The 26777-nt window shown below is 46.5% G+C and overlaps 1 protein-coding gene across 2 annotated transcripts in view; it reads right to left on the reverse strand.

The window, feature by feature from the left end:
* Positions 1-26777, reverse strand: part of MATN2 (matrilin 2) — a 126995-nt gene that overhangs the window by 90899 nt on the left and 9319 nt on the right. For both annotated transcript variants that reach the window (XM_045805891.2, XM_045805890.2), the window contains exon 2: positions 24854-25023. In XM_045805891.2, coding sequence (XP_045661847.1) covers positions 24854-24998 — 145 coding nt within the window. In that variant the 5' untranslated portion in view covers positions 24999-25023. The remainder of the gene's footprint in view (positions 1-24853; positions 25024-26777) is intronic.

A 26777-nucleotide genomic window follows, 5' to 3' on the forward strand; every position in this document is an offset into this window, starting at 1 on the left:
AGAGACCAGCAGGAGCAAGGCCCCGGAGAACCTGCAGGACGGGGCAGGAGTAAGGGAGTGAGGGAGAGCCGAGGGAAATGCATCCCGGAAGCATTTGGTGTCTGTGAATTGAAGTATATGGGCTGGTCGAAGATGGACAGCCAGAGAGACAGACAGACCGAGAGAAAGAGACTACCGAGTAGAAGGCACCACAGTCCGACCCAGTGTCATGCCCAGGGAGGCCTCCCAGGTGCCCACAGAGGCCTGAGGTGTGGCCCCTGCGGCGGCTTCGTGTGGCTCTGCGGCCATGTGCCTCCAGACCGTGACTCGTTGTTAGGACTTATAGGGGATTTCATGGACATTTCAGAGGCAATTTAGCCTCTTTTTAAATTTTTGCCCCCAGTGTGACTTAACCTGAAACTCCCGTTTATTTAGGGCACTTGACTGGGGCATGTGCTCCTTGGCCCGGGCTGGAAAGACCACAGTCAATCCCTCCCTCTCCAATTCCCTTATTAGTCAGTCGCCAGCTGCTGCAGGACCTCCCGCCAGACATTCGGCAATGCTGTTGATGAGCTATGGGCTTCTCTGAATCCATTATGCTCTACTCACATCTTCCTAAAGGACCGCAGGGGAATACCCTGAAAACCTGATTATGTTCTATTAGGGAAACACCCTGGACGTCTTCATGGCATCGAAAACCTACCTTGGCCTCACTAGCAAATCATTCTCCGCTTGGTAAGATTTTCCAAGCATGTTTCCAAATTCTGGGGCACTTATGGTTCTCTCTACACCATTACATACGATGTTGGGAGCGATGGCTAATAAGTCGAACAACAGAGTGAGAAGCAGAAAGGATTTCTGAGTGCTGGAATAGAGTCAAACCTAACAAGACAAAATTTAATTGGTATAAATGTCAAGCCCTGCACAGAAGGCTCAAAAACCCAAGTGTATAAGACACAGGAGAAGAACATCTGGAGTGACAGCCAGTCACGTGATAAAATCTCCAGGCCAGACGGCAGATCCTAAGCTTTGTACGTTGTCCCCCAGGCTTCCAGCGCTGGCAACTGTGCGACCCCCTAATCAATCCCAGGCTCAGAATCAAAGTTCAGCCACAGCACAGCTCCTAACACAGCACCCAGGTTCCCTCCACCTGGTGCCTGGAGGGGGTTTAGGGAGTGAAACCAGTTTGCCAGCCAGACACTTGGCAATCAGGCCCATTAGATGCCCCCCCCACCACCGACCTTAATGCCCCAACCATCTCATCAATGGCTTTCCTTGCCTGAGAGAATAGAGAGACTCTCCCGACCAATGGAACTCACGCTTCCTCTCTTTACAGCAGAAATTTCCTATACATGAATATTTTGGTGAGTTTCATGGGTCGGAGTCATCGTAGCTGAATGTGGCAGCTGTAAGTTCCCAGGATGCTGTTTAATCAAAGCAATTTCTTCAAAAGCCCCCCCCCTAAGTTTCACTGACAGCGAGGTCAATAACGTTCGTGGGAGAATGAACTAATAACACTCCGTGCCCTCCACCTTATACCCCAGTGATATCAGATGGTCTGTAGTTCCCTACATCCTCTCTGGGCTGCCTCCTCAGCTTAAGATTCAACCCTGTGGTCACCTATTTTTTGAAAAGCTTTCTTAGATGCCCAGCCCCCCAACGTGTTCTAAATCAGGCCTTCCTCTGAGCCCCCTGGCACCTGCCCCATTCAGCTCTGTCTCTGCATGTTCCTCCCGGCATCTCAGGTGTGGAGCTAGCCAGTCACAAGTGGTATCTTCTGTGAATCCCTGGTACCCACACAGTGCCAGGCATCATGCTCCACATCCCTTTGACGTGCACGTGTGACTGGGGCGGGGGAAGGCGGGGAAGGGAGAAGGTGCAGATCCCCCTCCATGAGCTGGGAGAGCTGGTCAGTGGAGATATAACACAGAACACCCACAGCAGTATGCTCAATGTCTTGATGACATCAGAGACACCTCGGGTGTGTATTTAAAATGCTCAGCCCCAGTCAGCACCCTTGACCCCGTGAATCCAAATCTCTTGGTCTAGTGCCCAGTAATCAGCACTTCCAATTCCTTCAGGTGATTCTCGGGCACGACATAGCTGAGAACTCTATCCCAAAGGGCATGTGAGCCAGAGAGACCCTGGCTACAGAGCCAAGAGTCCAGAGAAGATGGTATCAAGGGGACCCCTTCCCAAGATGGGAGAGACCTTGTAAACATGGCAACCATACATCCTGGGTTTTCTCACATGTTCTGATCCGCATTCTGTGCTAATGTTGGATCACGCACATGTCAGATATGTCCGGCCTTCCAATGAGGTTCAGAAAATAAATAAGGCGGGCACCATTGTTACCCCCAGTTCTGAGGCTTTGAGTTTGAATAACAAGTCCACTAGTATGGGGCAAGTGAGTGGTGGCGCATGGGGACTTCAGACCCATGCCCGTCTGATGCCAGTTCCTGTGCTTGTGGCCTGTTTCCCAGTAGGTGACCCAATGTAAAGAGCTCCTCTGAACAGGAGAAGAGACCCAGTGACCCTCCTCGTTGCCAGTTAACACATTTTTCCCTGGACAAAATCTGGGGAGGACTGGCAGCAGAGCCTGGACAAACCCCAGGAGTTACAGCTCAACTCAAGACACACCCCCCTCGTGCACATGTCCTCTTCACCCTCTGTCCTGGGCCCACACCCTGGGAGGCAGCACTGGGCCTTAGCCCCCCGGATTCACCTGCTGCACGTATCCGTGTCCAAAAGTGCCTTCTGCCTCACCAGGCAGTGCCGACAGCAAGCGCGATTAACGACAACGTGCAATGACGTCATCCCGCGAACACCCTACTTACCGGCCCACAAACCCATGGAACAATAGGACAAACCTCTCAGGTCACAGCTGCGTTTTATTCATCTTCGTGTCACCCGTGTCTGGCTCAGAGCTGGGACCCAGAAAGTAGTGAACGGACGGCACTATGGGCAAAATACAGTGCTGCAGCCGCGGGGATGCTGCCAGGGAGAAGACGCAGTCCCTGGTGTCCGACGGCTACCGTCCAGCAGTTCGGTGAGACAAGCATGCAGAAGCTTGCAAAATGAGTCAGGGGAAGGTGAGTCATCATTTGGTCATCGTAGTCACACACTTAGCCAGACCAGCCTAACCCTCAACCATAAAGAACAGTCACCAGAGACCGTAATTCTGAACGAGGAGGCACGAACAGCAAAAAGACAGAGCAAATACATGCTCTACCTCTTGGCCAACTCCTGAAAACAGGAGAGGAAAGTACATCCAGATGGAGGCGGTTTCCATGGGCTTCCACCTCTGCCCCATTCACCCTGCTTTGAATGCCTCGTTGGGGAAGGAAGAAGGGAGAAGACGGCTGGGGGAAAGGAAATAGTTGCTTTGGAGCCCCTCTAGTGTTCTTCTCCCTTCTGTGTGCTCTGTACCATAGACCTGCTTGTCCCCATGAGCTGTGCAAAAAGCAATGGATGCCACTCAAGACGCCACGTACCCCATGCTTCCCTCAAGAACGCATGAGACATGGTCAGAATGTCAACCCTTATTCTAGTAAGTTCTTTCCAACACCCACAACACAGAACCAAAGTTCACAGGCAGTAGCTGAAATTTCAGTACCGTCAGGTTTGCTCTGTGGACACTTTCTCGGGCTATTACCAAGGAGAACATTTGCAGAGCAGACAGAAGTGTGTGTGACTGGGGGAGACGGATGCTACCTGGCTGTGGAAACACACACTGGGAAGTTTTTATGCAAAAATATACTCCCCAATGATACCATGAGATTTTGTTGCTGTTGTTCTTTTTTAAAGAAGGTTCTGGGGAATGAGCTTGCATCTTTGGGATGGCAAGGAGGGATTCTGGATTGACACCAGCTCAAATTTCAGTCGTCCCTGCTGACTGTCATAAATTCCTGTAAGAACGCAGCTCTCTAAGGCCCTCAGGGAGTGTGCACCAAGGAGCCAGTAAAATGGAAAAGAAAAAAAAAAAGAAAGAAAGAAAGAAAAAACATGCCACATCACACCAGTCTCCTTTAGTAACTGTTACATGAGCTGAAAGAAAAGACATCATACGAGGTTCAACAACCGTGGTTTCCAGAACTCTGGACAATTTTCTTTGCGAAGGAGCCAAAGAGAAAGCTGCCCCAGTTTAGCCCTGGAGAAAACAGTTTCCAATGAACTGAATTGCCGTGCAAGGTAAAGCAGTTTGCTAAAGTTTCACTAAAAAAAAAAAAGAAAGAAAAAGAATTGCGCCTCACATCTTCTCTCAGTTTGTCATACAAATAGGCTTTCTCCCAATTGACAAAGTATAAGAAAGCCCTGAAATAATCAATGGTTTTAAAACTCACTGAGCTGACTGAATAGGTTCAGAGTAAGTTTGGAATTCTCCAGCAAAACCCCTCTCACTGTCCTTCCTCCTTTCTCAAACGGAGAAATGCCTCATATCTTAAAATCGTAACCTACACACACACACACACACACACACACACACACACACACACACTCTCAAACAAAACCAGCCCGGCCCCAGTACAAGATAGTACAGACAGTACTGGGGAACAGGTGATTTCCTCTCTCTGCAAAGTGAAAAACAGCGTAGGCAGCTTGCAAAAAGCAACTGGCATTTAACCCACAGGAGCGTTTTAACTTAATAGATTGAGCAATTGTCTCCCCTGCGTTCCGGGAGTCCGCGAACGGAAGTCGGGAGTCAAGCAGAGAGACCTGTGAAGAGCAATGTAGGGTCAGAAGGAGAGAGATATGCTGGGAGAAGGAGGCCCGAGGCAGAGTCGGGAGCACCTTTCCCTGGAAGGGAGGGGCGGGCACGCGTGGAGGCAAGGGGCGGAAGGCAAGGGGCAGAAGGCTTCCACAGCCCTGTACCAGCAAAGGGAAGGTTGCTCTTTGGAGTCACCTCTCTCATTTTGGTTTGGCTGAGTTATGCCAAGAGCCCCCTTCTTTGTGCTAGGTGCTGGGGATACAGCACGAGAACCAACCTCAGCCAAGCAGGAGCTTACAACCTTGAAAAGAAGACAGATTCATAAGATTCGTGAAAGACATAAGCAACGAGAGCCTGGAGGAGGACACTGATCCCAAGATGGTGGACAGGGAGATTGCTGGAGAAGCTGATGAGTACTATACTCTTTTATAACATTATTCTATTATTATCGGATGAGCAGGTGTTGGCCAGGCAGAGTTGGGTTGGGTGCTTTAGGCAAAGGATCCATGTGAACAAAGGCGTGGAGGCCGGAACAGAGTAGGGAGCACGGGGTATATCTGGCTGGATCTCAAAGGACACGATGGGGATGACAGGGCCACGGAGAGAAGGTTGCATGTGCCTCCTACTAAGAAGTTTGGACTTCATGGGGCGCCTGGCTGGCTCAGTTGGTAGAGCACACGACTCTTGATCTTGGGGCTGTGAGTTCAAGTCCCACATTGGGTGTAGACCACACTTTAAAAAAAAAGAAGTTTGGACTTCATTAAGAAGCCAGTGGGGATCACTGAAGGGTCTCACGTGTGCTATCATCCTCCTTTAGGGCGTATCCTAAGGGCTCCTGACTCAGCCCAGACTTCACTCTTCTTCATCCCTGACCCAACCCAGAACCAGTCTCTCCAGGCCCGCACCCCTGGCTTTCCCTTCCATTCAAGACCCTAGCCTGGTCTCAGATGTAAATCAATGTCTTCCATGTACAAAGTAATAGAGAAGGCACGAGAGAAAATTTTAAGACAGCTCCTTCGTCTTTAGGAGTTGTGTTTCTGCCCCTTTGCTATCAAAATCTGGAGTGAGTCTACCCAAAGGACTTTCAGTGGTGGAGCAGAGAGCTTAGGTCAGCAACCAGGCCCTCCCAACTCATCTCTCTTAGGTGTCCCAACTCCCCCACCTCTAGTGCTCAGCCTGGTTCATTCCGATTTCACATGAATTAACTATTGACTGAATGTCAGTTGGCACTCAGCATCAACTCCCACCTCTTTCATGAGTCTTCCAGTACTGCAGAAACGAAAAAGACAAAAACCCTACTTCCCAGACCCCCTTGCACCCAGGGTTTTGGGTAACAATTAAGTACCATCAATTAAATATACTCCCAAAGGAGGAAGCAAAGTGAAGGCTGCTTCTGCTGGCAAGTGAGGCTGTAGGACAAGCCTGGTGTTCTGGTATCTGCTCACCGGCTTCATAGATGCAGTTATGAGGTAGCAGCATCTTGAGCCCAGCAGTGAATTCTAATGTAAGCTCCAACTCCCACTTCTCCAGCCTTTCCAACAATTATGTAAGTACCTCATGCCCAGTATGAAATCCCTCTCTGCTTAAAATACCTCGAGTGTTTTGTTTCCTGCACTGGTCCTGGTGGTCCCCTCAACTCCTCAACATATCTGCCTTCTTGCCACTCACTCGTCCGCAGTGGGTTCTACTGAGCTCTCGAAACACACTGGAACAAAAAAACACAACTGGGCATGCCCAGTGGTCTTCACAAAGCTCACCTGAAGGCCTAGTCGCTCCAAGCTTTCGTGGAAGTGGGGCCAACTCTCTTCCCCTCCCTTGAAACCGCTGCATGGCTCTCCATCCTTCTCTCCACAGTGACTCCCCCAGGCACCTAGACGGTTCTCATTCTCCAACTCCTTGGGGAACTGTCCTCTCTCCACTTTGATACGATGCTTCATTTCCTGCACCCGTACTTAACTTGGCCTAGGTCCCCACTCCCTAAAACACACTGAGACAGTGTATTACACAAAAGGAAAACTATTGAGCCAGCTACTTATTTCCTCGTCACTCACAGCGCTTGGGTGAACACTCGGCTCCAGCTGGTGTACTCGACTCCATTGAGCTTAACGCCCTATGTTAGGGTTGCCATGGAAGCCAGAAATAACATTTCAAGCATCCCTCGCAGCCTTGGCGACTTTGGTTTCTAGGCTGTTCTACAAATAGTCTTTCTTGCAGCTGATCATTAAAATGAAGATCAGTTAATAAGACAGCATGTTTAATGAACTAGAATGGTATTTGTTACAGACCTGATAATCACAAAGTACTTAAGATATGCATACTTTAAAACTGGAAAGGGGCCCCCTGGGTGGTTCAGTCAGTTAAGGGCCCGACTCTTGGTTTCAGTTCAGGTCATGGTCTCATGGGTTATGAGATCAAGCCCCCACCTCGGGCTCTGTGCTTGAAGATGCTCTCCCTCTGCCCCTCCCCCCACTTGCATGCGTGCTCTCCTTCTCTCTGTAAAATAAATAAATCTAAAAAAAAAAAAAAAGCTGAAAGGGGACCTTAAAGACTGGATTCAATTCCCCTATTCCATAAATGGAGAAGATAGATCATGCAGTGAAATGGTAAGGCAGCCTCCTGACTCTCCCATTCCCCCACCAGCACACATTCCCCACCCTGGGCAAGTTACCCGCTCTGTCAACTTCAGTTTCTTCTTCTACCAGATGGGGACAATGACTGTAGCTGCCTCATAAGGTTGTCATGAGAACTAAGGAAATGAATGTGTATAAAGTACTTGGAATGGTGCCTGGCACAAAGTATGAGTCAAATAATCACTTATTGCTGTTATTATGATTATGGTTAGTCCCACCTCGCATTGTGTTGAAGGCTATATGAGAGCAACATGGCACAGCACAGAAATCACTGGACTGGGAGTCCAGAGATTCATCATGTTCTGATCCCTGCTGTGCCATCAGCTAGGTGACATTAGCCACATGACCACCTTCTTCTCCTCCCCCTCCCCCTCCCCCTCCCCCTCCCCCTCCCCCTCCCCCTCCCTCCTCCCCCTCCCCCTCCCCCTTCTTCTTCTTCTTCTTCTTCTTCTTCTTCTTCTTCTTCTTCTTCTTCTTCTTCTTCTTCTTCTTCTTCTTCTTCTTCTTCTTCTTCCTCTTCTCCCTCTTCCTCTTCCTCTTCTTCTTCTTCTTTTTTTTTGACCATTTTGCTTTGATCTCTAGGGTTGGACTAAATCACATCTCAGTTCCTTTCCAGTTATAGTTGGGTCTAGTTTACACCATGGTGTTAAATAAATTAAGTTAAATGGAACTGTTCCTTGGCCTTTATAAATGGTTATACCCACATCTATAATGATAGCTGATATTGTGCAATGGTTGTATGTCAATACAATGCTAAATGTTGTACGTGTATTAACTCCTTATTTTTTACAACAACTTGTTGTCCCCATTTAATAGGTGGAAAAACTGAGACACAGAGAGTTTTGAGTAATTTGCCAAGGTCACACTGTGAGTAAGTGGCAGAGTCAGGATTTAAATCCAGGAATCTGAGTCTAGAACTCATATTCTTCATGATTAATCTACAGGAAACAACAAACTTACACACCACAACTAGACAAGGGTGCAAGCTGCATGACCTTATATTACATTAATGTTCCCTAGTTGTAACTGCAGGGTACTCTGCCAGCTATATCCATAAATTCCCAGCAACTGGTAGGTTCAAGAAGGTTTCGGGAAACTTGCCACAAAATAAAATAATTCTTAGTTCTTCATTACACTCCAGAGATGCTCGCCTCCACCAACATCCCTCACCTCCATGGTGGCATTCACTTCCCAACTGGCATTTGCCTTTGCCCCTCTACCGACTGTTCTCAATCCAGCAGCCACAGTGATTCTTTAAACACAAGTAAAATCACCTCACCCTTTGTTTAAAACCCTCTCATGGTTCCCATCTTTCTCAGAGAAAAGCCAAAGTCCTAAACATGGCCCCCAAAGGCCCTCATGTTACTTCTCTAAGCCACACTACACTGGCATTGCAATTCTAAACACTTCAGGCATGCTTTTACCGCTGTTGCCTCAGCCTGGAACATTCTGGATTCATGACTTATCCCCTCACCTGCCTTCCGGTGCCTGTAGAAAGCGCCCACCTCCCAATGAGGCCTTCCCTGCCCCCATCACGATCTAAAATTCTCCACCTCCACTCCAAGCATCCTATCCCCCTTTCTGGCTTTATTTTTCTCTGTAGCATTTGTCAATTTCTCTCATATATTTTACTTAGTTATTTTTTATTATCTGTTTCTTCTATTGGAATACATGATCCATGAGGTTGGGGATTTTGCCTATTTTGTTCCCTGCAGTGTTCCCAAGATCTCCACTGCTAGGTGACTCAACTCTTTGTGAGACGAATGAATGAAAGGATGAATGAATAAGTACATATCAGGGTGTCTGTGATACGAGAAACCAGCATCAGAATGTGACTTGAAGGCTTCTTAGAACTCTCTTCTCACCTCTCAAAGGTTAGTCTTGCAAAAAAAGACTTGAAGCAACATGCTTGGATATTTACATTTCTAAAATTACACAGAAACAGGATTAAATCTACTCTTGCAGGAGAGAATCTCTGAGAATCCAACAGACAACAAGGGCAAAAATAAGCACATATTGTTCTCATAACAGAAAATGTTTTAAAAAATGTTTAACGGTTGGGGATGGATGCTTACTCTAACTCTTGAGGCCAAACCAGTACCAAAGGATGGAAATACAGGCTCAATCTCAGCATGCTACAGAATAAGGACAGTATGTATGGATTTCAGCCAGCTATGTTTCAAGATTCCTAGAAAAATTCATAGAGCATTTACTATACAAGTTTCAAATTGCATTAAATACATTTAAATTGCATTTAATACATTTCCATGTATCATACAAGACTTAAATTGCAAACAAAACAAACAAAACAAGCAAAAAAGAACCCAGTAATAAAGATTAAGGCTTCGACTTTCTTTTTTAGTTTTTTTTTAATGTGCACCAACCATTTGGGTAATTCTTTTTCTTGTCCTCTCATCTCCCAACTTAATTATTACTGCCTTCTTTCCATTTTGCGTACCTTCAAGAAAATGGCTTCACATGGTAGAGTGGACAATACTAGTGGTTGACTACTTAAAACTCATTCCTCTCCCCCACCCCTTCCTGCTCCCTTGCCTAAGATTTCAAGCAGCAAAGAGGTGGCCATGAGCTCCATGAGGGCAGGTCCCACCCCACCAGGAAGGAATCCTTACTGAACGAAGCCAGTCGTGGTTATCCCACTCTCCAGACCAGGTAGCTGGAACGAGCATGCGATCCAGTTTTAGCCAGTGGGGAGTAAGAGAAACTCTCCTGAAATCTCTAGAAAAGATTTTGGTCTCTGATATAAGGAACGAACCAGCGGATGAAAAAAGTCCTCTTTCTTCTCTTTATTCTCTTCCTGACTTGACTATGGTCATGGAACAAAGTGATGTCTGGAGCTGCAGCAGTCATCTTGTGAGTATAAGGCAAAAGTCTAAGGAAGGAAAGCCAATCTCCTGGGATGACACAACTAAAAGCTAGAAGGAGCTCTGGTCTCAGTGACAAAGCTGAGCCACAGCCCTGGACTGGGAATCATCGACCTCCAGACTTCTTGTGAGATATTTACATATCTTTTCATAAAACCACTGTTAGCTTAAGCCCATTGAAATCTACGTACTACCCAGAGATTTCTCTGCTGACACCAAGCTTGCTGCAGACTAGCTGCTCAATAAAAATTGATGCCATGTATGAAGGAATTAATCTGATCGTACAGATTGTGACATTTTAAAAAATAAAATGTATCAAATTCTTTTGCTAAGTGTCCATATTTTCTAAAATGCTCATGTAATCAACTCGATAGAGGTTCTTCTCTAAGATCAATATCTGATTTAAGGTTTAAAGAAAAAAATGCTGTTTTATATCTAAATCAGCAGATGCTCAAATAGGGAAGTACAAATTAATAATACTAACAATATTAATAAATGTCACCTCTCACTATTCATTCAGTATACATGTATTGAGAGGCCACTATGCCAGATGCTTTAGACCCAGAGATGGAAAGACATAAATCCTAGATTTAAAGAGGTCACAGTAGATTGGGCTCTGTTAATTCCGCTTTGCAATGTACAAAGTGTTTTTTTAAGAATGACTTTTAAGATAGGCGATAACAACAACAGGCATTTATTGAATGCTTACCCTGTGCCGGGCTCCGTGCCAGCCCTTCATCTGCCTGGTCTCACTGCATCCTCTTCCCCCTCATCATCATCCCCATCTCACAAGTGAGACAACTGGTGTTGGGGGTGGTTGTGTTACTTATTCATGGTCACACAGTGGAAAGCCAGAATTCACACTTATTAAAAGTCAGCTACTGTTATTTTTAAAACCAAGCTGACAAGTGTGGTGGCAGGTGTGGGAAGATTCAAGAGCCACAGTTGATTGGAAGCTTGTAAGAAAATGGGACTAGGAGATTATTAGGGAAAAGGAAGCCATCTTGGGCTGTCTCTGCAGAGCTACAGGCTCCGGATCAAGGAACGACAGTGCAGGACACCATTCTGCATGTGAAGGAAACCTAGGCAGGGCTCTTTTCCCCTCCTGAACTTTAACCTGTAAACCAAACTATCAGTGGAGCATCTCCAAGGGACGACCCTTTGGATACCCCTCAGACACTCCAGCTGAACATGGAGTCTGAGCTCACATAACGCACTCAATGTTTGTCGAGTGAATAAAGATTTAGCTGCTGTGGTTGTGTGTGGTAGTTTTACGTGACAGCGGTTTGCGGACAGGGATTATGTCTGTCTCGTCTGTGTCTGGGGCTCGCCTCAGCTTCAGTGGCTGGCTGGTTGATGGCTTTGTTCCAGTCCTGACTCAGGCTGACCACCGGCTGGGGCAAATATCTACGTGAGAAAAGACTATGTGGGAGGAGGAGAAAAGAGCTCCTTTGAGCCCCAGGAGACTTGGTCCTAAGCCGTAGGTGCTGCTGGTGAATCACTTCACCTTGAACAACTAACAATATCTCCGGGCTTTGGTTCCTTCATCCTAGTTTCTTAACCTTTATTTGTACCAAGGACTTCCATGGCAATGTGGTAGAGCCCATGACCCCTTCTCAGAATAAACTTGTTAAATGCCTAACATAAAATGCAACACCAACTAGGATGGCTACTATTTTAAAAATGGAGAATAACAGATGTTGGTAAAAATATGGAAAGCTCGGAAGCCTTGTGCATTGCTGGTGGGAATATAAAATGGCGCAGCCACTGTGGAACACAGTTTGGCAGTTCTTCGAAAAGTTAAAAATAGATGGGGCCCCTGGGTGGCTCAGTCGGTTAAGCATCTGACTCTTGATTTCGGCTAACGTTATGATCTTGGGGTCATGAGATCGAGCCCCAGGTCGGGCTCCATACTGGGTGTATGTACTCTCTCTCCCCCTTCCTCTGCCTCTCTGCCCTTCTTCCCACCCCTTACCCCCACTCACACGCTTGTGTTCTCTCTCTCTCTCTCTCTCTCTTTTTTTTTAAAGATTTTATTTATTTATTTGACACAGAGACAGCCAGTGAGAGAAACAGCCAGTGAGAGACAAGCAGGGGGAGTGGGAGAGGAAGAAGTAGGCTCCCAGCAGAGGAGCCTGATGTGGGGCTCGATCCCAGAACGCGGGGATCACGCCCTGAGCCGAAGGCAGACATTTAACGACTGAGCCACCCAGGCGCCCCCCCCTTAAAAAAAAAAAGTTAAACATAGAATTACCATATTTCTCAGCAATTTCATCCTTGATATACATCCAAGAAAAACTGAAAGCAGGACTCAAACAGATACTTGCGTGCCAATGTTCGTAGCAGCATTATTCACAATTAGCCAAAAGGTAGAAACAACCTGTGCCCATCAATAGATGAATGGATAAACAAAATATGGTATACACATATAATGGAATGTTTTTTGGCCACAAATAAGAAGTTCTGACACCTGCTACAACATGGAGGAACCTTAAATTTGTTACGCTAAGTGAAAAAGTCAGACACAAAAGCACAAAGATTATATCCCTCCACTTGTATGAGGTCCTAGACTAGGCAGATCCATGGAGACCGGAAGTAGAAAAGAAGTTCCCGGGGAAAGGATAGATGGGATATTACTTCTGAACAGGGAGTTTCTGTTTGGGATGGTAAAAAGTTCTGGAAATAGACAGAGATGATGGCTGCACAACGTGAGTATTCTCCATGCCACTGGATTGTACACTTCAAAATATTTAAGATGGTTAATCTTACGTTATGTATCTCTGTTACCACAGTAAGCAAACAAGTAAATGCAAAGGGTAAGAAAGGAGGCCAATTATTTGAACTTCAGTTACCAAGATATTTAAAAACTTGGGGATACAGGAACATATGGCTTTAAAAAAAGCCTCTCCTCCCGTTCATGCTGTCTCTCACAATCTCTGTGTCTCTCTCTCAAATAAATAAATAAGTAAATAAAATCTTTTAAAAAAATAAATAACAAGGTCGAAAGGGGGGGTCTCCTAACTAGTGTAATTTCAAAGTAGTGACGCATGTCACCCGTATTTCGAATGATCTCTGACAACTACCTAACGTGCCACGAAAGTATCTGTGGTCCCTGTTGGTGACATGGTACTGCTACTACTCCCGTGGTTTGTGGTTTACAGTCATTATAGAAGGAAAGGCTCAAATGCAGTTAGAGGTTGGTGAAAAAGTATGTAATTTTTTTCCCATCCAAATTATGGGCCCAGTGTAGTCTGTCCAAGGACTGTGTGGGTCCATGGCCCCCAGGTTAAAAACCTCTTCACCGGATGATCTCTAAACTCTCTTCTAGGTAAACTGGTGTGATCTAGGAGTGGCTTCAGGCTTCACCTCTTCATCGATAAGTTAACATCTCTGATCAGATTTTTTCTTATCTGTAGCTGGGAATTGTCATCAAATCTACCCCTCCAGGGCTTTGCAAAGAAAAGGGAGATAAGGCAAGCAAGAAGTGCTTTCGAAAACTGTACAGCCCTCTTACAAATGCTAGGTAGCACCGGAGAACCTAATAGCTGATGGAGACTTCCTTCCTCATCCCCAGCACATAGCCCCAGGTCTCAAGTTTCCTTCAGAATTTTGGTAGCATCTTTGTGAACTATGGGAACAGAACACTGAACATTTTTTGTTAAAGAATACCATGCCCTGTGTTAAAAATAGTGTTATGACCTGTATTTTGTATGTATGCCGATAGATTTGAAAATACAGACAAATTAAGGAAAGCGCCAATTACCAAAATAGACTCAAGAAGAAATAGGAAACCCAAATAGACTCATGACTGTTAAAAAAAAAAAAAAAACTGAATTAGATGTCAGAAATATCCCCTCTACAGAAGGCATCAAGCCCAGATGGCTTTATGAGCAAGTTCCACTGGCCCTGGAGGACTTGTCTCACGGATCCCATACACATTTTCCCCCAAAAGACCCATGCTGCCTGCAACTGGGGAATTTGCATCAAACCCCAAGGCATGACAGGTAGTGGGCCAACATGACTCCGCGGTAGCATCAGCACCCAAAACAATGCTGTCCTCGCACACTGTAGGTCCTCGACACGCATGTGTTCAATGGACGAATAAATGATAAAACTGAGGCAAACCATGAAACAAAAAATTATGTATCAGAGCTAAACGATTTTGGTGCAGAAAAATAGCTAGGTAAAATCGATGGCTTTCCTACTGCTCTTCATTTTGGAGACAAATTCAAGTTTGCGTGGACCTGGGGAGTGGAGGAGCGTGCTTCCTTCAGTAGATGGGGCAATCGCAGGAGACTGGCCATCTGGGCGCCTATGGATACATGCTACCTCTAGGAGGAGGGCACGCTTCCCTGGCTACCCCCGCAAGGAGTCCCAAACATTGAAAGATTCTGCGTCTTTCACTTGGCCCAGCACGGCGCTTGTAACGCGGGGATTCTCAGGACATACTCATTCAGTGAATGGATCCCATCGACTGGAACAATCCTTACTGTCAGGGCTGGGGAATTAAGAGCTAGAGATGGAAAGCAGCCTCGCACAGCCTCTGCCAGGTCTGAGCCCTCTGGACGGGACTCTTCCACAGTTTACGTTATGGTCCAACCTGACTTTAAAGGCCTCTGAGGCTCATTTTCCCCAGGCTTCTCATGGCCAAACACCCCACATGGCACGTAATGCATCCTGCTTTTCCGAAGGCCCCTCCTGGCCCTGAGCCCATGTCGTCAGATGCCTACATTCGTCTTGTTTCTCCCCTGCATCAGCTCCTTGTACATCTGGCCATCAGCTTCCTCTTTGATGTTCTTACTCCTTGGCTGGCTGCGGCCTTATGATAACTTCTCCCTCCTCCTCCTTTCCCAGCCCCACCATCCTCTGCGCAGCCAAAATACACACATGGCCCTCCTTTCATCTTTCCCCATAAATCAGCCTCCTCTGGATATACTGAAAGAAGGCTCTTCTGAGCTGGTGGTTCTAATTCTTGGCTTTTGAAAAATCTTACTCGGACTTGGCTTCGCATCCTGGCTATGCTGCACTCGTTTCCCATCTCCAGCCCCAGGATGTTGGCTGTCCAACACACCACGTTCACCGACCTGCTTTAAAGGACTCAGAAGTATCCATATCTCTGAAATCTTTGAGCGTGCTTCCCCGGTGTGTGTCAGTCACGTAATATCACCCCGAAATGGAAGTACCCAGTGAATCAGAAAGGAGAAAGAAGCTACTTAGGAATGTGTCGCAGAAGACATATTGTCCTCCACTGATGGAAGTGAAGAGCAGAGCAACTTGTGAGGAGCTGAATCGTGTCACCCACAATTCGTAAGTTGAAGTCTTACACCCTAGTACCTCAGAATGTGACTGTATTTGGAGATGCGGTCTTGAAAGAGGCCATTAAAGTCAAATGAGATCATTAGGGTGGGCTCTAATCTATTCTGACTGGTGTCCTTGTAAGAAGGGGAAACTTGGAGACAGATGGGTACACGTGAGGACATGGGGCAACGGCAGCCCCCTGCGAGCCTAGGAAAGAGGCCCCGGGAAAAACGCACACCTTGCCAACACCTTGATCTTGGACTTCAAGTCTCCAGAAAGGGGAGGAAATAAACGTCTGTAGTTGAAGCCACCCGGTGTGTGGTGCTTTGCTATGACGGCCCAGCAAACCAACATACAACTCAAGTCTCCATAATATTTCCTCTCGAGAAGACACGAAATATGTGTAGGTCGGTCACTCGGACAACTTTTTTTTTCCTTTTTTTTTTTTATTATAATGATTTTTTATTATATTATGTTAGTCACCATACAGTACATCCCCGGTTTCACTCGGACAACTTTTTGAAATAACTCCTCTTGTATTTTCAGTGTCTAGTGGTCACTAAATATTTAAACATGAACTTTTTAAAGTAAAGGTGATTATTCTTTATAACCATTTATAAAGAATAGAAAATATTCTTTTAATATTTTCAGTGGGGACATAAAGAAAGATATAGAAAGCATGTTATCAAATCTGTAAGCGATTCTAAATTGCTCTGTTAAGAAGGAAAAAGGTATTAATCAAGAACGAATAACTTAAATGAAGAAGATAAAATGTAATGCAAAAAATTTAAAGTATCCTACTGAAGTTAAAAACACCTGCTCTGTGATGGCTATTAAGCCATGCAGAGTAAAGGTATAGTCATATTCACTGACTATCTAAACTGTACATGAATTAACCAAAAAAGCGAATACAATTAACCTGTAATCATTCTTTTCATTCATTCAGTTAACATTGCCAGAAGCGAAACCCAAGATTCAACAAACGATTTGTTGCCAGTCACTAAAAATGTCTCAGTTTCTCTCTTGTTTAAAATTTGTTACCGGAAAGGCTCCTAAGGCAGATTGTTCTTGGGGAAAAAAAAATTTATCTTTTTTTCTTTACTAGGAGAGAAAGTCCTTCTCTCCTAGATCAGTTCCTAATTCTGCAGGCAACTCCACAGAATCTTGGGACGCGAGGGTTCACAGACTAGAGGCTTACTGAAGCCACTACACACAAGGCTTTCCCCATCCCCGAAGCCCGAGGAGGCAAACTTTCCTTCCTGCGCTAATCTGGTGGCTACAGAATTGCGGATGGAAGGAAAACCTGTTTCCTTGAAAGCACAGGGGTTTGGTTCTCCGTCTCCTCTTTAAGGTCCTGATGATGACAAGCCTGGACTCCTCCGTGACACAGCCTTCAGAGAGCCCTTCGATTTTTCCAAGCTAAACATCCTCCAGTCTTTCAAATTTTTCCACATGCCCTGGCTTCAGAAACCTTCCCCAGCCTGGTGGCGTCTCTCTAGACGCTGCTCTGCGTTCATTTGTTCGTCCACTTAGGCCTCTAGGAGTGTACCTGGCACGCTACCGATCGCTGTCGATACAACACAAACAATGAAGCAGACAACCGCTATCCAGGCTGTACGTGCTGTGCTGGGACATCCGGCACGCGGGGCAAATGCATTGCTGGGGTATTAAATCCTGACCGAAAAGATCAGGAATGCTTCCATTGAGCCCTGAAAGATGAGTCCAATTGGATTGGACAGAACAGAAGAAGTAGGGTTGCAGAGGAAAAGGCACATTGTATTATCATATCCCACCTCTGTGGCTCAAGGGTTATCTGACCTTGAGCAAGACATTTAACCTAAGCTTCAGTTTTTTCATCTGTAAAATGGAGATAATAATACTGTGCCGAGTGATGTGTGAAGTGCCTCGTACAGTGCCTGACACATAGTAGATGCCCCCCCCCCCCAGTCAAAGACGGCCCTCATTATCATTACTTTAGTTATTATCATCAGTTAGAGAGACCTGGGACATGATTGGCCAGAGGGATAAGACTGTCTGCCTTGGGCTCCAACAGGACAAGCCATCAAGAAAAAGAAGAGTGGCTATGTCACCCACAGACAGGATGCCCCCCATGCCATCCCCACTCACAGATGCACTGCACATGCCAAACACATGGGCATGCTGAGGATAGAACATCCTGGAACTGAAGAAGGAAATGAGGGAGGGAGGGAAAGATTTAAGAGGGAGAGATCAAGGAGAGTTACAGAAAAGGAAGGCGATAACGAGTTTCATAGAGAAGAGAAAGGGAGAAAGAAGGGGAGAGAGAGAATCTGTAGGAGAAAAAAAAAATCCAGTTATTTATTCACTGGCTAGGAAAGCTTTAAACTTTGTAGCTTATTGGAAATGAGATACCAGGCTTTGTTTTTTTAATTCTTTCAGTATTAATTGCAAGATAGGAATGAGGAATTCAGCTTATACAGTTTATGCAACATGAATGATAACAGAGACACTGGTTTACACATAGAGCAGAGAGCACAGGCACGAGGAGACACATCGCCTGCGTCTGGGCTGAGCAGCCGCCATGACAGTTCCCCCACCGGGTCCTCGTTTCCGGCTGCGGTCGTACAGCACGGGATGCCTAGTGGGAGGCTGAAGAGGGGCTGTGATGTCACTTCAAAGGACTTTATTTTTGAAAAGCCTCTGCTATTGTGAAAACAATTTGATAAGCTCTGCCCATCAACCTTCATTTTTATAATCAGTTCTGACGACAAAGACACACACCGGCCACTCGGTCGTTTGTATGTGTGTTAATCACTCTACTGGAAGAGGCGGGCTCCCTGCACAGTGGGGAGGCCCACCTTTGCCAACTGCCCCTGGGTAGAAAAATGCCAACAGCTTATTTTCAAAGCTTCAGAAGGGGTGCACCCAGCCCTCTCCAACTGCAGTTTTCTTAGCAGATGTTACTCACTCCTGCGTTGTGTTTCTGGCTCATGCCCCACAGCATCTCCTCCTAAGATCTTTTCCTCCTGCCCATCCTCCTGACCCCACCTTCTAGATTTCTCTTCTACAACATTTCTCAGATTGAGATTTCCAGAAATGCAACCTCTCAGGTTCCCAACCCAGGCCTACTGAATCAAACACTCTGAGCTCTAGGACCAGTAGTGTGTGTTCTAACAAGCCTTTCAGGAGCTTCTGATGCACAATAAAGTCTGAGAAACACTGCTTTGCTGCCTGATCCTACAGCTCCCTTACCCGCATGCCTGATCCTACTGCCCCCCTATCCCCCTGCCTGATCCTACTGCTCTCCCTCCACCCCCCTACCTGACCCTACTGCTCTCCTACTCCCATGCCTAATCCTACCATCCCATCACCCTCCTGCCTGATACTATTGCCCTCCAACACCTCCACCTGACCCTACTGTCCCCTCTACCTTCCCACCTGATCCTACTACTCCACCCCACTCCTCTGCCTGATACTACTGTCCCACCGCCTCTCCCACTTGATCCTACTGCCCACCCTCCTACCTGATTCTACTGCCCCACCTCTTGTGTTTCAATACTTCTCCCTCCTCAGCCTCCAGAATATGGTTCCACCTTGGCTCTCCCACCTGGAGAAAGTGAAAGAAAGCCAAGGATTGCACTGGGGGTTTTACCACAGGAGCCAGAGAAGGGACATCAGGAAGGCACAGGAATTAGCAATGTCATCACATCCTAGATGAGACCTGAAGATCACTGACTTCAACTACCTCCCTTTGTAGATGAACAAACTAGAGGACAGAGCAACTTGCTCGAAGTCACCTGCTAAGTATAAGTGGAATCAAGACTGGAAGCATCCAAATGGGGATGAAATCAGCCATCTGTACTTCTCATCCACTCAGTCATTCAACAAGCACCAAGCTTTGCTATGGGCCGGACCCATACCAGGGCTTGAAGTCCACGGACCCTGGGGTAACCAGCAGCAGCAGCACCCCAAATACAGATGGGCATTTTGTGATCTGCTCAGAAACTCCTGATCAGGGAGCAAGCTCGAGTGGGAGGTGCCTTCTTCTTTGTTCAAACACATCTTCCCCTAAGCCATGCATCTTCTCCCTAAGAGGGGTGGGGGTGGGAGTGGGCACCTTTTTCTTTCTAGGTTTGCAGAAGCCTTGACAAGCTTGCCAAATTGCTTAACTTCTCTGAGCCTGGGCTTCCTCTTCTGGAAATGAGATAAACCAATAACCACCTTGCAGTGTTTTGTCTTTTTTCTCTCGGATTCAATGAGCTAGTTTGTCCCTACTCACAGCAGGCGCTCGGTAAATGAGAGTAGCCTCCAGAGGTGCTATGAGATATGAAAAACAGTCTTTATCTTCAAAGGCTTATAGTCTAGTGGTAAAAACAAGGCAAGCACAGAAATAACTAGAGTAGGAATCCATCTTGGGTAGGCGTCACTATTACCCCCTGGGAATATAAGGCAGACAGGTTTGACCCCTTAGCAGAGGAACTGCAGTGGGCGTGGCCTATCCCAAGAGGCCTGCCTGGCTGGGGGAGGGAGGAGGTGGCATTTGAGCTGGCCCTGGCTGATCACAGGCCTTGGCCAAGAAAGATACTCCAGATAGAAGAAAGAGGGTGAACAGAGCCTCTGAAAGCTCAGGGAAGGAGACAAAAGTTCAAATCTTGATCGGGTGGCTCCAGGGCATATAAAATGTGTAGCCTCAATGGATCTGTCACTCCGGGAGCCAGCAACTCTGATGGCCTCTGGCATCTGCCGTTCCTCCCTCACTGAGGGTGCCAGCGCATGTCAATTAGGAGGATTGTTTTAGGATGTGGAAATTCATTCACTGGCAGCCAACACTTGAAAATGTTAATAATTATCAACATAGGCAAAAACCTCCACTGGCAACAGAGAGTAGGACATTCTTACACTTCATTCTCTTGGCTGGCCCACTCCTTCAGTCACGATGCTAATTTAGGAGGTTTCAGGTCCTTATATGAAACGCATTGCATTTTTATTAATATTTTATGTCAGATTTCATTAGAAATGTATGCAAGAATGGAAGTCAGTCCCTCGTAAGTACTGTGATTGCCAAGGAACAGAACTTGGGGCTGTATGCAGTGAGTTCTTAGACTGTCTTCATTAGCTTTATTTTTAAGTAGCAAATTAACTGTTGTGAAGAAATTTCACTGAATTCTGTAGCCTCTACCCCTGAACACCTCTGGAATCTTCCCTAGCAGAGTATGTGTTGATGGGGGGGGAGTAAAGGGGGAGAGGGGGTTCAGCTCCCCCCATGCCCTAACCATACTATGGGGCTAGCCTCCTTTAAAATCTCTACCTCCCACTTAAAACACTCTCTCTTAAAATGCAAACATGAATTCTGTGTGGGTACTATTGAGCCGAAGGGGCATCTGTTATTGGGAAAGGAAAAAGGTTTTGAGGTTAGTTAGTAGAAACAGAATGAGCGAGGTTGGTAAATTTAGAAAAGAATGCACATGTCAACAAGACCTTGTAAAAGGCAAACAAAACAGGAAGAGCCAGCCCACAGAAGTGCAGACGCTTTGCGGACTCTCGGACTCTCATTCTGGGAGTGAGGGGAGTCGAGTCCAGTGGGAGTTTGGGCAAAAGGGTTGTTTCCCAAAGGCTGATAGGAATCCACCGGTTGCCCTGGCAACAGCTCCACCCCCCCCACCCCATATGGCAGTGGTAGAGTAGAGAGAAAAACTGTGCACTCGCAAAGCAGACAGTAATTAGGGGTGGAGGCAACATGACTCCTGGTGAGCCCCACCTTGAAGGGAGCCTGAGGAGGAGTTTGGAGTTTGGGAGGGGATGTGCGCCACTGATAAAGAATGAGTGCAGAGGGCTGAATCTGGAGGCTTTCACTGGCTTACGCTCTGGGTACAGCACTTCCTGCAGCTGCAGCTCCGCCAGCTAGCCTGCCTGCCTGGAAGGGACTTGGGGCTGGCGCTCCCTCGTTCTCCTGGTGGCCCGCACATGGAGGCTTTCCCTGCCCTTTGCCATGGCCCAGGAAGGCTGAGTTTGTCCAGATGGCACAGTGAATGGACAGAGGCTCAGCAGGGATCACTACTGGTTCCCACACCTGTCAAAGGACAGAGGCTCAGCAGGGATCACTACTGGTTCCCACACCTGTCAAAGGACAGAGGCTCAGCAGGGATCACTACTGGTTCCCACACCTCCCAAACTCTTTGTCGGAGCCCCAGAGACCCTGGCCCTCAGTGATTTGGTTCCCTCCTCCAGGCATGGCTCCAGCTCAGACCACCCGCCTCAGGGGCATGCGGGCCCCCCAGTGCCTGACCAGGTCCCACCTGACGCTCCAGCCTCCTCCTGCCCTCGCACCCCTCAGGGAGGATCTCTGGCTTCACTAGGAATGCAGCGCTAAACCAGCTGTTTTCAAAGTGTGATCTGAGGATTCCTAAGGGTCCCTGAGATCCCTTCAAAGGGCCCGTGGGGTCAGAACTCTATCCATAATACACGAATGTTTGCTTCTTATATTCTTATTTTCTCATGAGTACATAGAGCATGAAAAGTTTATTGATGCGGTTTTCATTTCCAACATGGCAACTAACCTTTAAGAAACTATCATTTGTCAAGTTTTGGTGTCATCTCAAAGAAGAATATCCATGAAGAATATATGAAAAGGCTATTAAGACGCTTTTCCTTTTTCAGACTACGTTATCTGTGGGAGGCCATCTCTCCTTCATGCAGTCCAACCAAAACAACAGCTCATGACAGACTGAATGGACAAGGTAAGAATCCAGGTGCCTCCGAGTAAGCCAGACATGAAGGAGATTTGTAAAGATGTAGAACGGTACCATTCTTCTGGTTTTTTTAATTTAGAAAATGTCATTTTTTATACAAATATTTGTATTTATGTTACAGGTTATGTTGTAGGTTTATTACTGTTATTTTTTAATTAATTAATTAACTCATTAAGTATTATTTTTTTAAGTTCTCCATTTCAATTTACGACCCAGTAAATATGAACAGATCTAACCCACATAAACAAAAACTCTTTGGGATCCTCGATAATTTTTACTGTAAAGGCATCCTGAGACCAGAATGTTTGAGACCCACTGAGTACTGAGTGCACAGCAGATAGACTGGACCTGTCACCCAGTGAACGTTCCTTCCGTTGCCCACCGATTCCACCAAACGAATGAGCCTTTTCCGTGTCTGTCTCCCCCACTACCCACATGCTTCCTGATGGCGGTTGTTCTTCTTAAACCTCTTACACCTGCCACCAGCAGAAACTGCAGATGAATGAATGAAGCAGGAGATAAGCCCACGCCGACGCACATCTCCACTGACTACCACCTGGGCAGCCTGCAGACTTTCTCAGGCGGGGCAGATAAAGACACGAATTATATTTTTTTAATTGGCTCAAGTTGTTCCTGGAACTCTGACTTGACTTTAGACATAAAATAAAAACTTGAAAAAAAAATCAGAAAATGCAAATGAAGAATTAACCTAGGAAACAATTCTGTTTCTCTGTGAAACTTTCAGACGTCCTTGCAAGTAAGTAACTAGTGAAAGACTGTGCAGGGCACACCTTAAATACAGCCACAATGATTAGCCGCAAAAATGAAACGTGCCCAGGCAGCGTTTAGAACAATCGAAAATAAAAAGCCGAGAAAAGCAAACACCCGTAACACGGAAGACAACATATTCCAAGAATGAAGAGACAGTCACAGAATCGGCGCAAGGCCTACAGTGAATGTGGCTTCTGCATCTTTGGTCCCTGTCAAAGGAAGACCAAAGCAGATGACCCTTGAGAATCTAGGCCAAGGTTGTGCGTTTGCCTTCCTCAAGATTCTCGCTCAACCACATTCACGAGTCCAGCAGCTCCAAGCACGTCCAGGAGCGACCACTGGCCACTCTCTGGGGCGGGGAGATGCACCATGTTCCATCCTCCTCCTCCTCTCTGGCACTTTCTCCAGCAAAATGAGGAACAGGAGGCAATACTGGATGTGGGGTTGATTTCAGAAGACAAGAGGTTTCTACTTGAGAGCCTGAGCTGGGGGTGACAGAGAGGGCAGTGAATGCTGACAGCTAGGGAAGACACAGTGTGGCGGGGGGAGGTATTTAGGGCCAAGAGGAGTAGGCTTTTCCAGCTAAGGGTGTGTGGCTCATTCTGAAACCCAACGGGGCAATCGGGACCAGTGCTGTAGGAATCAGGCATTTTCAGTTCTCTCTCTCTCTCATACAAATGTTTATCATCTTGAAATTTGTTTTTAAAAAGCCCTTCAATCAGTGTAGTAAACATGCCCCAGTCCTTGCCACATTTGCAAAAGTCTTACATGTCACTATGGAAACAGATTCTCAGAAGACTAAAGACATGGAAGGCCCAGTATCATGGGGCCACCATTCAGTGAACATCAGTAAAGATTCTAACCTCTCAGAACAGAGTATTTGGGGTTCCCCTGGTCTCTGATTGTAATTTTGAATGCTGAGGCAACCAGGCAATTGGGCAGTTCTCTCAATGCCCCTCGTAGGGGTCAGATTCTGTCAGCTGGCCAACAAGCTATAAAACACAGTTTGAAAAAACTTCATAGAACGACAGTTGTCATAAAGCTATCATTCATTGCTCACCTACAGTTTACATTTATTAACTTATTTTCTCCTCACAAAAATATTCCAAGGTCAGCATTGACATTTCCATTTTATGAATGGGGAAACTGAACCTCGGAGGGCCTGCACTGCCTAAGTATACACAGGTGGTAAGTAGTAGAGCCAGGACTTGAACCCAGGTCTATGCCAAAACCCATTCTCTTTCCACTGGTCAACTTTCCTATTATGCCTGTATTTACAACCAGCTCCATTTATCCAAATCTGTGTGTTTTTATGATCTTTCCTTCTCTTGGAGAAAGAGAAAAACTCACCTGAAGGAAACATGTTCATAAGAGAACCCCGATATTTTCTATTTCTGATATCTTGATTCTACTCACAGTGTCCCCACCTTTCTTCTGAGGCTGTTCCCACCTTCCGCAAACCCACCTGCTCTTTTCCCCACGCTGCCATGCAGGGAAGCATTATTAACACAGATTAGCTGCACAAATCCAATTAAAAACTCTCATAACACCCTTGTTCAGAGAAGTACAACCAGGACCTTTTCAGATTCTTTCCTTGCATATTGGAGAAAAGTCATGAGCCTCAGATTAAACCAAAGGCTCTGAAATAGAAGGGTTTCAATTTCACTTTGAAAACTCCATGCACTCATTGCTGATGAGATCCACTCCCTTCCCCCACCCCACCCTACCCTCCAAAACCCAACAGGAGACCCAGGGATAAGAGAGCTTCTGGACTCACATGTGTCCACCCCTGGTCCAGAGGTCCACCCTTAACCACCTCTTCCTGCTTGCTTCAGAGGCAGAGCCCCCATCACTCACCCAGGAGGGCCGTCTGGGGGTGGGTCCGAGCAGGTCTCCCTCTGGAGATGGACCTCGAGGGAGGCCGCTCCCTGGCCTCAGCGGGGAGGAGAAGGACGATCTGTCCGAAGACCAACAGAAAGCAGCCCACCAGCATCTTTTCCATCTTCGAGAAGAGGAAGAGGGGAAGGCTGTGACAGACACAAGAGAGAAGGGAGCGGGGTGAGATTTCCAGGTCTCCTTGAACTCTGGGCGCTACAGACCTGCTGTGCCACCTTTTCAGTATCACACATGCCACTTGTCCTTAAAATGTCATTTATGTGTTTGATCCTTAAGAACTCAAGTAACTTCCATCGGTAGGTTCTTGAATACTCTGAGCGGGGCATGCATCTGAAAATTTTTCGTCACTTTGGTCTCTATGAGACTGAATGGAAAACTTGATGGGGAAAAAAATCTATCCTTAAGTTTCTCCTTAGTTATTTATTATCAATCGTTTATAATCATATTCTATATCTTGGATTTGAACAAGGAAAAAGTGTATCTGAAGATTCCAAGTAACATTATTCCCTCAGTCTAATACGTATGGCGCAAATTAATATATATAAATTCCCAAGGAATTCATGTACGGCTGACATAAGGTAGCATCACATAGTGAGCCTCCCAGCCTCCCTGCCTCCCTGCGGCCCACACACGTCTATTAAGAGGCAGCATGGTGCAGTAGCTAAGGGCTTGGACTCTGGCACCAAACTTCCTGGCTTCGAATCCAGACTCTGACACTCACTAACTGTGTATGACCCTGGCCAAGCTACTTAACCTCCCAAGCCTTGTGGGAATATGGGATAATATTAGTTAATTGAGTGAGTTAATACATGTAACTGAAGCATTCAGCTTAGTGCCTGGCCCACATGGGGAGGTGGGGACAAGCACATGAACAAAGGAGCTGGGGGACCAGAGAATAGGATTAAACCCGATGTTGAGCAGGAAGCTCTCAGATGCATAAAGAATTCTAACTCTGAAGGGGGAGTGAGCCATGAGCGACTGTGGACTCTGGGAAACAAGCTGAGGGCTTCAGAGGGAAGGGGGGCAGGGGACTGGGATAGGCCGGTGATGGGTAGTAAGGAGGGCACGTATTGCATGGAGCACCGGGTGTTGTACGCAAATAATGAATCACGAACACTACATCAAAAACTAAGGATGTACTGTATGGTGACTAACATAACGTAATAAAAAATTATTATAAAAAAAAAAAAGAATTCTGAGTTGAGCTCCAGGGATCCAAGAAGCAAGGGGACTTTGAACCAGAGGAGCCCCATCTACCAGAACGGCACTGCCTTTACCCAGTTCCTGTACTGGTTTGTCGCTGGTATAAAGGCTCAGAAAGATTCTTTTTCTTTTTTTTTTTAAATTATGTAGTAAACATTGCTTTCTTTTTTTAAGATTTTATTTATTTATTTGACAGAGATAGAGACAGCCAGCGAGAGAGGGAACACAAGCAGGGGAGTGAGAGAGGAAGAAGCAGGCTCATAGCAGAGGAGCCTGATGTGGGGCTCGATCCCAGAACGCTGGGATCACGCCCTGAGCCGAAGGCAGACGCTCAACCGCTGTGCCACCCAGGCGCCCCGCTCAGAAAGATTCTAAGCAGGGAAGTGACATGATCAGAACCAAGTTTTCCCAGAATGGCCGATCTCAGTGCTTCACATGGGATGAGAAATGTACTTGGCCACATGGTGAGTGACGTCAAGACTATTCTGTCTAGGGGCGCCTGGGTGGCTCAGTGAATTAAGTCAAGATCTCAGGGTCATGAGATGGACCCCACATCAGGCTCTGTGCTGGGCATGGAGGTTGCTTGAGATTCTCCCTCGCCCTCTGCGCCACCCCCTCAATCTTACTTCCCCCCCCCCCCCGCCCCCGGCACTCTTTCTCTCTCTCTTTCAAATTACTAAAC

Source organism: Ursus americanus, chromosome 9 (genome assembly GCF_024610735.1).
Source record: "Ursus americanus isolate L20-20 chromosome 9, mUrsAme1.1.p, whole genome shotgun sequence".
Lineage (NCBI taxonomy): Eukaryota > Metazoa > Chordata > Mammalia > Carnivora > Ursidae > Ursus > Ursus americanus.